The following is an 11,463-nucleotide window of genomic DNA, read 5'->3' as shown; positions in this document are numbered from 1 at the left end:
ATATATATACTGTGTATATATATATATGTATATATACTGTATATATATATATATATATATGTGTGTGTGTGTGTGTGTGTGTGTGTAAATATAATCTGCGTTTACGTGAACTCACTCATATACACTTTTTATACTTTCATATATGATACACTATACACAAGTGAACAATAAAGACATATGCGCCTCATTTTTGCAAACATATTTACTGATACACTTCCATGCAATGAAACCTTCACATGAGATATTGCCTCAAAAGGGGACAATTGAGAAACGCGGGTAATTAATAAGTATTGTTTACAACAAAGGCAATACCCTGTTTGATTTCTGGATATATATATATATATATATATTCATATAGTAGCTTTTATCTAATGCTAAAAGAAAACAATACAAAAACAAAACAGGAAATGAAACATTCAACTAACTAATTACAATTACTCACTGCAAACACTTGAGTATCCCAAAGGAAGATCACAACGTCCATTGAGAACTCGAGTCATCTTTGCAAGGTCATAACAACAACCAAAAAAAGGAGAAACAATGAAACATTAACAATGCAGCATCAGTATTAGCTGATGGTGCAGAGACTATATATAAGGATAATAGAAGCTTAATAAATTATTGATGAAGGGAGACTGGCCATATGGTTGCATCATTGCAACAAATCAGATCGAGGTTGATCTCGGTTAAAATAAATGTTAAGTTTACTAATTGTATTTTTCTTAGAATTACAACGCTCGATTGATATAAGAAGCAGGAACAAGAGTAGAGGGCTCCACGGGACAAAGATATCAGCATTTCTGAGACTGGGGACATGATTTGCCTTCTGTTTCTAGACTTTTGGTGATATGTATTGTTTAAGAATGTTCGTGTGGTCTTGAAAATCTTTTATAAAAATTTTTTATAGTGAATAGAGATTTTGGATTGATTTAAAACTTCTAATTAAGACAATATTCCAAGATATGGGTATATTGTAACTTTCACATGAAAGCATGAGAGTTGGTGTTGTGTTGTGTATGTTTGTCCATAGAAAGTTATAATTCTAATTACTCAGATACATTGAGAAATTTGGTCAACCCAAGAGATGCCTGTGGGGCTGAGAATCAAGACTCTAGGTTGACTTACGTGGCCACCCAGTTGCTGTTTCGTGCAGTTGTTGAACACATATTGCCAAAGCTCAGAGATATTTTTATTTTCCATGTTCCTTTCAACCCTGAGCATAAGGTAGTTTACCATTGACTTCAGTTCTGAGATTGAAAAATCTACTGGATGGTCCTATGATGGTTTATTTTCCATTTTTTTTCCTCATTGAGTCAATATCTATAATATACTCAGAATTCAAATCTTGGAATCTACATGAATTTTTCTGGTTTAGAATAAACCGTTTCCATTGTTCACATCTTGCTGAAGTCAAAACTTAAGTAGGTATTGTATTTATATTTTCTTTGTATACTCAGATTTATAATTTTTCAACTTCCAATAGTCTTGGAAGTAGGAAAAATTGATTTTCCAGTATCGTAAATTTATTTTTTGAAATCTTCAAGTACCTCGATAAATTTGCTTTTTGAGTGCAATTTGTGGCTTGAAGGACATATAGTAAAATCGAAATTATTGTCTGGAATTTGGATGTTTAAAATCAATGAGGGTATTTTTTATGCAGAGGGAGAATTATACAACCTGATATCTGGTTGTTGGAAGTTTGGTTTACGGTACCTCATTGTTTATTGTTAAGATTGAGGCACTCTTTGAAAGGTCATGGATTCACAGCTGTGATTATCACACATATAGTATTAGTATTATAGAATTACTTAGTCATCTGTTATAGAATAATTGCCCTTGCTCAATGCCCTAATCAAGGGAAAGGATTTAACAATGCCATGTTCCCTTGTCACGGTCATATTAGTTTTGATTCTGCTGAGTGTGATTGGTGAAGTCTTGACAAGTAGGCCAATTATCAAAATCTCTAAGTGTGTAGTATTTTGATATTTGAAGACCATTCTGTCCAAAAATGTGTGATAATGGTTTATGTCTGACGAACTTCCCAGTTAGAATAAAATGGTTAAGTCTGCATTTGCATTAGAAAAAATTAACTTGGCTCAGTAACCATTAGATAGGTAGAGGAGCACAAGAATTTAGATTTTAGAAGATATTATCTTCCAGATAACGATTAGCAGACAATCTTGATCGAAACCAATTTTATAATATAGACCAGTGCTATTGTCTGAGAGCTCGTATGATAAACCAGCTTTACAAGCCATGGATTTGTTTATATGAAATGCCCACTTTGTCGTCATGTAGCTTAAAGAATACTTTAAAAAGTTTAACCTAAAGATACGTATACCTAACGATCTCCTATATATTATTTCACTTTTGAAATAAATTCCAAGATGAATAATATTGATATAGAGCTATTCCATTCGAATGATGATTGAGCTCAATAAAATATGAAGCACCAGAAAATGCAATGATATAAATATTGATAATGATGCTACAACTCGATAACAATGAGATAAATCATGCGATTAAGACTTAAATCAGTCGCCAAGTGAATTGAAGTATGTGAAGACAAAGGAATAAATTAATGATTATCATAAATGCCAAATAATGATGGGAAGGATTTTACCTAAAATGAATGTTGGCTGAACCTGAGTTGGTTTGATGTTGTGAACTTATATAATGAAAATTAAAACATAATTCATGGCAATTTAAGATGACCATGTTATGAAATTATTGAAAGAGAATATAATGAAATGAGATGTAAAGTAGAGATCATAAACTCTTTAACAAATCTGGTGTAGAAGAGAATGATTAATCTTAGCACCTGATACATTGTCGCTAGAATTATGTCCTGTTTGGTTGACTTTTGGGCATCAAAATTTGAGTAAAGATTTCGATGCCAGGTCAAGGATTCAAGAGCCCCAAAAGGTAGAGAATCTGAGCTCTACATATTTCATTGGAGCCATTGAGTTGTTAACTGTTCACAAAACATATCCAGAAAGAAGGGGTTCCGCTGCATTCATGCATTTCCCTTTGAAAATGACCCATCAATGTTACTTTCAGGTTGAAAAGGTTCTCTTTTGAGGTAAAGTTCGTGTTATTTGCGGGTGTGTTGGCATTTTATTGTATTTACAGATGAATTCTAGGTTTTTTTCCATAGTTACAAACTTCATGTGCCAAATATTGCATAATTCCTGTTAAGAAATAGCATCCTTTTGTTGTTAATTATTAGACACATTTTGTAAAGAAGGAACGAAATCTACATTTGTAGGAAGTGAGAGGTAACTGTTGCAAATTAAATAGCACTGATAACCCTCTGAGTGCCATTAGGCGTATTCTACATCTGGGGATTCCCCCTGCCTTCAGCACCATTGGACATATTCTAAGTCCTACAATTTCTAGTTCTTGTAACTTTCTTTTATTATTTACACAAAAATATTTTACAATATATGTAAATTTTATAACGGTAGTAAATCTCTTCAGCAGTATGTTGATGAAATTTGAATTGCTAGCTTTAATATATTTTGTTCTTGTATGAGTTTGGTAAGATGTCAAAAATAAAAAAAGGTGCTGAAATGATGTATTTTTTCTTGGTGAGGGGTTGTGAATAAAAAGGTTAAGGGGAACGTTACATTAAAACGCCGTGTTTCCAGAATGTTTTCAAAGTTTGCTGATAAAGTCGGTGACTGTTACCTAATCGACATTGAAGAGTGCTAAAAGGTTTGCTCCAAATACACTGTAGAAAATGATAGTTTGTTATCAAAAGGTTTAAAAAACTTTCGTTCACATTACTTGCACTTGATTCATATTTAGAATGCCACTATAGTTTCGTCAAGAATCACATTCATGTATGTCGTAGTTAGCGACTCACACTTCTGGTAGGAATGTCTGTTATTGCATTTAATACACGGAATAACTTTTACAATATCTACACTTTTCCTTTGAGTGTCTAGTTTGAAAGCTATAATAAGTCCTGTTCAGTTTTTCCCTTTTTCTGGAAGACCCCCATAAAAACTTAACAGTTCACAACCATTTTCTAGCATTCAATTTCAGGAGAGTCACTATGGTGCAAATCAGTTGGGTAGGTCGTTTTGGTACTAATAAGTATTACGTGTCTCTTCTTAGTTTCTGTGAGTAAGCTGTCATTGTCACTACTCCTCCCCATACCAGTAGTCATAGATGTAGAGTAAGAGTTCCAAGGGTTGCACCAGACAGGGATACTCAAACTGGCATTCCGTCTCAGCGTCTTCTCGTTCCTCGCCGAATTTCGCTGCTCTTTGATACTGCGTCAGTTCTTCCTCCGGTGCTTCAGGAGCTGACCTGCAAATGAATAATGCTATTAGTTAAGAACACTTTGAGCCAGTAATGATTCTCATGACATCATGACAGTGAAGGTACATATACAATGATTAAAGCACCAGTAATAATTCTCATGACAGCCAATGTACATATACAGTATCTAAAGCACCACTAATAATTCTCATGGCAGACAAGGTACATATACAATATCAAACGCTAATTCCCAAGACAGACAAGGTAATTATACAATACCTGCAGTATTCCAAGTGTACAAAATTCTGCATGGAACAGCCCTTAAAGACATTTCAACTTTAAAAAACTGATCAAAAGATTTAAGTAAAGGTCTTGATGGGGTTTTCTATATTTAGAAAGTTTAGACTAATTTTCCCTGAATTCAATACATTTTATTGTTTTAAATTTATGAATAGGTTCATGATGACAGGAAATCATTTAATAAAGAGCATGTTTTAGGAGCTATTAAAGTACTAATAGTTATGATTACAGATGCATCTGTTATTTTGACGGCTTCCTGATGTTGCGGAAAATTTAATTTTTAAGCCTTTACCTTATGTCACTGAATCTAAGCATTTCCTTCATGAAAGCCATGTTTATAGAAAATAATTGGTACTTGCAATGCTCTTCTAGCTCTTGAATAGTTTAAGTCCAGCCAACCTTAACAGTGGTTGTAAATCTATCCTTGTTCAAATTGATTTCAGAAATATCTTTTTAATGCATGTAGCATGAATCTCGCCTGCAGACTTTAAGTGAATTGATGTTTGATTTTAGAGTTTTTTTTTTTTTTTAAAGAGCCTAGATTTATCATGTCTGGGAAATTTTATTATTTACCATTATCACTTTTGTTGACGCGGTGATTAATGCAGTACAAAGATGTCGACTGTGCAATGTCTGTTGATTTTATTTGTTCCCTTTTAATGTAGTATGAACAGGGTGTTAACTTTAAAGGGTATTTCGAATATTTTCATTTAGTTTTTGAAGAGTAGAACCGAACTCCAGTTCAAAAGTTATTGGTTGTCGTGGCCTTTCGGTAACGTCTCTCTCTGGTGATCATGTGACTGGGGTTTTGAGTCCCGCTAAGCTCGTTAGTTCCTTTATTGTCTGCAATCTCACCATCCTTGTGAGCTAAGGATTCGGGGTTTGAGAGAGCCTATAGGTCAACCTGCTGTGTCATCAGCAGTCATTGCCTTGCTTTCCTTGGTCCTAGCATGAGTGCAGAGGGTCTTCGGCTCTGATCATATGTATGTATGGAATTGTCGTGTTTGCTAGGGCAATGTGTGTGTCCTTCTGTCATCCATGAGCGGCCTTTAAAATCTTCCAACCAGTGTCAACGTTTCATTGTGCCCAAGTAATTCTACACATATGGTTTCTGTACATTTGCAGGTACTTGAAGTTTTGTTACTTAGACTCCAGAGGTCTTGATTTTTTTTTATTACATGGAAGATAATAGGCATTTTCAGTTATAACTAGGCTTGATTGGAACTGTTTTTGGAAATTTTTTTATCATTGTCTACGGACTCCTTTGACCTTTGTATTCTACCCAAAACTACTCCAAATTGTTTCTTCCTCTTTACATGATTGTGGTTATTATTCAAACACATATATACAGTATTATATATATATATATATGTATATATTATATTATATATATATATATATATATATATATATTTATATATATTTATATATATATACACATATATTATGTGTGTATATATATATACATATATATATATATATATATATATATATATATATATATACATATATTATGTGTGTGTATATATATATATACATACATATATATATATATATATATATATATATATATATTGTTGCAATAATCACAGGAAGGGATGACAGATCACTCAAAAAACCTTGGTACCATTTTCAGATGGCGTGTGCTGGAAAAGAAAATTTGATCTTTTATATCCATTCCACTCGATATTATAACATATTTATTATATCTTTTTTTCTACTGGTGATAGGGGATGCAGAAAGCTGGTAACCAGGTGCATGGCTAATCATCAGGTTTTTTTCCCTAATATTTGAGAACGAGGGCGATATAGGTCACTTTGTCCTCATAAAAACTTGCTTTGCCAAGCTGTGTTCTTGCGACCTTATGGTTATATTTTTGTAAAACAGTGACAAGGTTTTGAGTTCTAGTGTAATATTATGCAAAAATTTTGACGTTGGTATAGAATCTCTCTCTCTCTCTCTCTCTCTCTCTCTCTCTCTCTCTCTCTCTCTCTCTCTCTCTCTCTCTCTCTCTCTCGTGCAGCTTCCGTATCTTAGATAGCAAAAAAAGTGAGCTACAAACTCAAAATAATTTTCTTATGCTCAGGTACAAACCATAATCGCCTGCGTTTATTCTCTTGCATCTCTATTTTTAGAATTAATTGTGGCGAAAACAATAACTGTAACATGTAGTTGAATACAGATATGAAATCGAGTTTTTTTAGTCATGTGGCGGCTGCAAATGGCAATTGGAAGTCGTCCTGGAAGGTTGGCTGGTTTTGTGGTTGCTAGAACCTGGAACTTGCTGCTGGTTCCGAGTTCGGTGACCTCGAATGAGGCTTTTAGAGTTGGATGAGAATGCAAGGGGGAGATGATATTAGATATTCATTGTCCGGAGATGCTCTAGTTTAAAGGTCGCTCATTAATGACAGAGGCAAGGGACAGTGACATTGCATTATCAAGCAGCACAATGCCCTAAAAACTGACCATATTACATATGATCAGCGCCCAAACCCCCTCTCCACCCAAGCTAGGACCAAGGAGGCCAGGCAATGGCTGCTGACTCAGCGGATAGACTTATAGGCTCCCCTAAACCCCCCATCCTTAGCTCACAAGGAGGTGAGGTTGCAGCAACCAACGGAACTAAACGAGTTTGAGCGGAACTCGAACTCCAGTCTGGCAATCGCCAGGCGAGGAGGCTACCACCAGGCTTGACAACTTGATTGATTAGGCAATTTCACGGTTGTGATTCGAGTAACAAAGCAGAAATGGAGTTCTGTAGGTTGATTGAACCGAATAGTTAGATTTAGTCGTATTTTTACCGTTTGTATCAAATGCTATTGTTACATAGACATCGCTGTGGATTGCTGGGTAAACATTCTAAAGGAAATAACGAAAGGCCTGTTCTCTCCCATGGTCATATTAGGAATATTTTTTATAAGGAATGTTCCTACTATTATAGTAACTTTTTTAATCTCTGATGCTGATGATTATCTGTAGTGTGTTTTTGAAGTGTTGGGTGACTTCATAAAAGGTCTCATCCAGGATTTCTTCTTGGATATCATATCTGTCCCACAGGATGATCATATTGCCCAAGTTGCAGACATTAATTCAGTCATAGATTTCACTTTAGTCAATTCTTTTTTAGTGAGGCAGGTTTGCACTGACTCGCATTGATGCCCTTTTAGCTCGGAAGAGTTTCCTGCTCTCTGATTGCTTAGAATTATCTTGTCCAACCAATCAACGATCAGGAAACTTTTCCGAGGTAAAAGGGCACCCCTGCCAGTCGGTGCAAATCTGCCTCACTAAAAAGAATTGACTATAGTTACTAACATTTTTGGTCACATGGATGACATTGAATTAAACCTTAACAAGTAAATTTCAGATATACTTCCTATTGGCATTAATTTTTACATTGTTTTAGCGGGTAATATACCTACGGGAATACCATAGACTTTTTATGTTCTAATAACTTGAAGGCCTGGGCATACTCGGTTGATTTTTATAGTACGCTGGTTTTTTCATTGTATGTAAACCATGGCGGATACGTTCACGATCGTACACAACCTGTAGACTGAACATAAAACCTCAGCTGACCTATAGACTCTCTCTCTCTCTCTCTCTCTCTCTCTCTCTCTCTCTCTCTCTCTCTCTCTCTCTCTCTCTCTCTCTCTCTCTCACACACACACACACACACACACACATATATATATATATATATATATATATATATATATATATATATATATATATACATATATATGTGTGTGTGTGTGTATTTGTTCATATTAGCCATAGATACCTCTTAATATCAAATTCGTTGTACCTCAGAAACACCCAAGGGGGAATTAAGTTTCTGATAGCTTCTGGTCGACCGCCAAGGATTCGAACCTGGGCAAAGTTGAAAATAAGGCTTACCACTAGTGGTGTTCTGTAATCCCAGTTTCAACTGGGTCAGGGTTCGAATCCTTGGCCGACCACTAGCTATTACCATAAAGTTTAACTCCCCCGTGGGTCTCTGATCCCGATTCTGAGCGAAATCGATATGAGAAGTATTTATGGCTTATGTGAATATTTGAAAATTGGTGTGTATATGTGATAAAATATCACATATATGCACACAAGTTTTCTTGGCTTCCCCAAAATTACCCCATTACAGAGTGTATCACTGCAAAAGATGCAATACGATGAAATAAACCAATTTTTTTTCTGGAAATTAGCAAGTGCCAATATTGTTTTATACACCTTTTTAAAAGGGAAGTCAAGATAGGAATGCTCTATTTCTTGACTTGTTTTTAGTTTGTGTGTTTCAAAGCAACTGTTGCAGTACTTTTGAAGATAATAAATTGTGTGCCAGAGTCAAGAATTCATTGCCATTGAAGGAACTGGCGAAGTACCGCCCTAAAAGAGGTACAGTTGGATACCCTAATTCCTGGTACATCTCGCTCTGAGGACGTGCACCCTGTTACACCCTTACTGAGCGAAATGTTTGTGTGTGTGTAGCCCCGCCCACCATCTATGCCATGTCTCTCCTACGCTATCTGTTTGGTTACTCGTCGCGCAGTAAGGGTGTGAGAGGTTGCTTTTTCTCAGAGCTAGGTGTACCAGGAATGCCTGTGTCCAACTGTACGTGAGACAAACATTGCGTGAAACCATGCTAACGAACGAAGGTAGTTGAAAGAAATACTATTATTCTGAAGGAAGAATGCTCAACTGTTAACTATAGTATGTTAGAGAAACATCTATACAAAATACTAATAAATTTTTTACCGTGTTAAAAGTGTGAAAGGAACATTCATGCTGCCGAAGAAATAGAGTTCTCTGATGAAATTGTTTATATGTAGATATTAGTATGGCTGATATGCTTATGAAAGAAGTTTAACTATTTAAGGGAAGATGTACCAAATATCACTGTTACCGCAGGGGAGGAGTAATAAAGCAGACTTTATTTTCCTTATTACAAAGGCCAAGCGGATAGAAAGTTACCTCAGTGATAGACGAGTAGTGTTCATACTCTGAAGAGAGTGATGAGTCAGCCTTTTAAAAGGTTAAAGGTGTACTTGGGTAGTTCTAATCCTTAAGAAGGATGGAATGTATTGGATGGAGTATATTGTATCAAGATTTCTTGGCAGGAATAAAAATGATCTCGTCTTGAGCTCAGACATGTCAGCCCAATGTTCGGATATGAGGGAAATGTCCATCTGAGAGAGAGAGAGAGAGAGAGAGAGAGAGAGAGAGAGAGAGAGAGAGAGAGAGAGAGAGAGAATTCAGTGGTCATGTGAATTACTTTCACTCAGTTCCATAAAGAAAGGAGGAAAATGATGAGGCTCCATGAACTTGAAAGATGTGGTAATATAAAGGTACGGAGGGGGACAGTATCAAGCTATGATATAGTTAACTAGGAAGAGGGAAACTTGCAACGTCCATTTAGCAAGGTGCACGAATTGCGTTTAGTCCGAGAGGAGCTATTAGAACTGCCTGTACTGAAAGTTCAGGCACGGGCTCTTGCCCAAGGCATTCCGTAAGTGGGACAGTCTAGAGGAGTCTGATTAATCTATTGATAATAACAACTTATATTGATAGAAAGGAGCAAAATATCTCTAGAACATTCCAACAAAAGGACTGATGAAACCCGGTTAATTCTTTCTTCAATATTTGCATGGAATGAAGGTATTAGTAATCTCATAGGAATAGAGTCAGGTCTCATCATAGATTATCATGACAGCAATGGCCATTGTTGTTACGATGCTAGATAATATCTAATAATCAATCAATCAGTCATAGATTATCATCCAAAAACAGTCAAAGAAAAGGATCAGAGTCTATAAACCTAGTGTTAGATGAAAATGAAAACCCATTTAATGATAGTAACTGAGAAGCATTAAAATTCGCCCGCTAAGAACGTAATCAATGGACATGAGTAGAAAATAAGTGGGTGTTAGGTTGTTACAACCAAAGAGAGACCGGAGGTAAGGAAGCAGTGGGCGAAATCGTGTGGGGTTACAAAGGAGCCTGCTGTTTTATGTCTGCGTCACGAGATTCGTGTTGTTGTTTTCCCCAGGAAAGAAAGAAATGTTATGACAGACTTTATGAGTGGGTATATTGATGAAAGTTTCACCGAAATTTAACATTCTCTCTCTCTCTCTCTCTCTCTCTCTCTCTCTCTCTCTCTCTCTCTCTCTACATCTTTTCTATGTAAGGTCGATGTTTCTGGTCAGCTCTCTCTCTCTCTCTCTCTCTCTCTCTCTCTCTCTCTCTAAATGGCGACCAACAGAGGTATGCTAACAATTGGGTACCCAATTAACAGCATATGTCAAAAAGTTAATGTTCGCTTACATTTAATTTTTCCACAATATCTATGTGGATAGATTAAGTTTCCCTCACTTGAGAGAGAGAGAGAGAGAGAGAGAGAGAGAGAGAGAGCCTTTGCTGGTTAAAAAGGCTGAAACCCTGTCGTTCAGAATTACATTAAAAAAGAAAATATCGGAATCAACAAGACTTAAATATGTATAGGGCGTTCATATGATATACCATGGGACTAAAAAAGTTAAGACTCTTGAATTTTTTTTATTAATGAGATTATTTTGAAAATCAACGAAATTCGTTTATTTGTACATTTAAGTAAAATTATTTTTAATCGTTTTGTTATCTTGATTTTTTGCCTCGTTATTATTATTATTATTATTATTATTATTATTATTATTATTATTATTATTATTATTATTATTATTACAAGCTAAGCTACAACCCTAGTTGGTTAAGTAGGATGCTACAAGCCCAGGGGCTCCAACAGGGAAAATAGAACAGTGAGGAAAGGAAACAAGGAAAAATCAAATATTTTAAGAGCAGTATCAACATTAAAATGATTATTTCCTATATAAGCTATAAAAACTTTAATAAAACAAGAGGAAGAGA

General features: G+C 35.5%; 1 protein-coding gene across 2 annotated transcripts in view; it reads right to left on the bottom strand.

The window, feature by feature from the left end:
• Nucleotides 1-1,055: 1,055 nt before the first annotated feature.
• The window catches only part of LOC137620794 (uncharacterized), a 518,290-nt gene continuing 507,882 nt past the window's right edge, over nt 1,056-11,463 (bottom strand). Inside the window, exon 3 of one of the 2 annotated variants that reach the window (XM_068351231.1) lies at nt 1,056-4,317. In XM_068351231.1, coding sequence (XP_068207332.1) covers nt 4,149-4,317 — 169 coding nt within the window. In that variant the 3' untranslated portion in view covers nt 1,056-4,148. The remainder of the gene's footprint in view (nt 4,318-11,463) is intronic. The other variant, XM_068351232.1, reaches the window with a different exon arrangement.

This window comes from Palaemon carinicauda, chromosome 27 (genome assembly GCF_036898095.1).
Source record: "Palaemon carinicauda isolate YSFRI2023 chromosome 27, ASM3689809v2, whole genome shotgun sequence".
NCBI classification, from domain to species: domain Eukaryota; kingdom Metazoa; phylum Arthropoda; class Malacostraca; order Decapoda; family Palaemonidae; genus Palaemon; species Palaemon carinicauda.
Note: the sequence above shows the minus strand (reverse complement) of the source record. Positions and strands in the feature narration are given on the sequence as shown.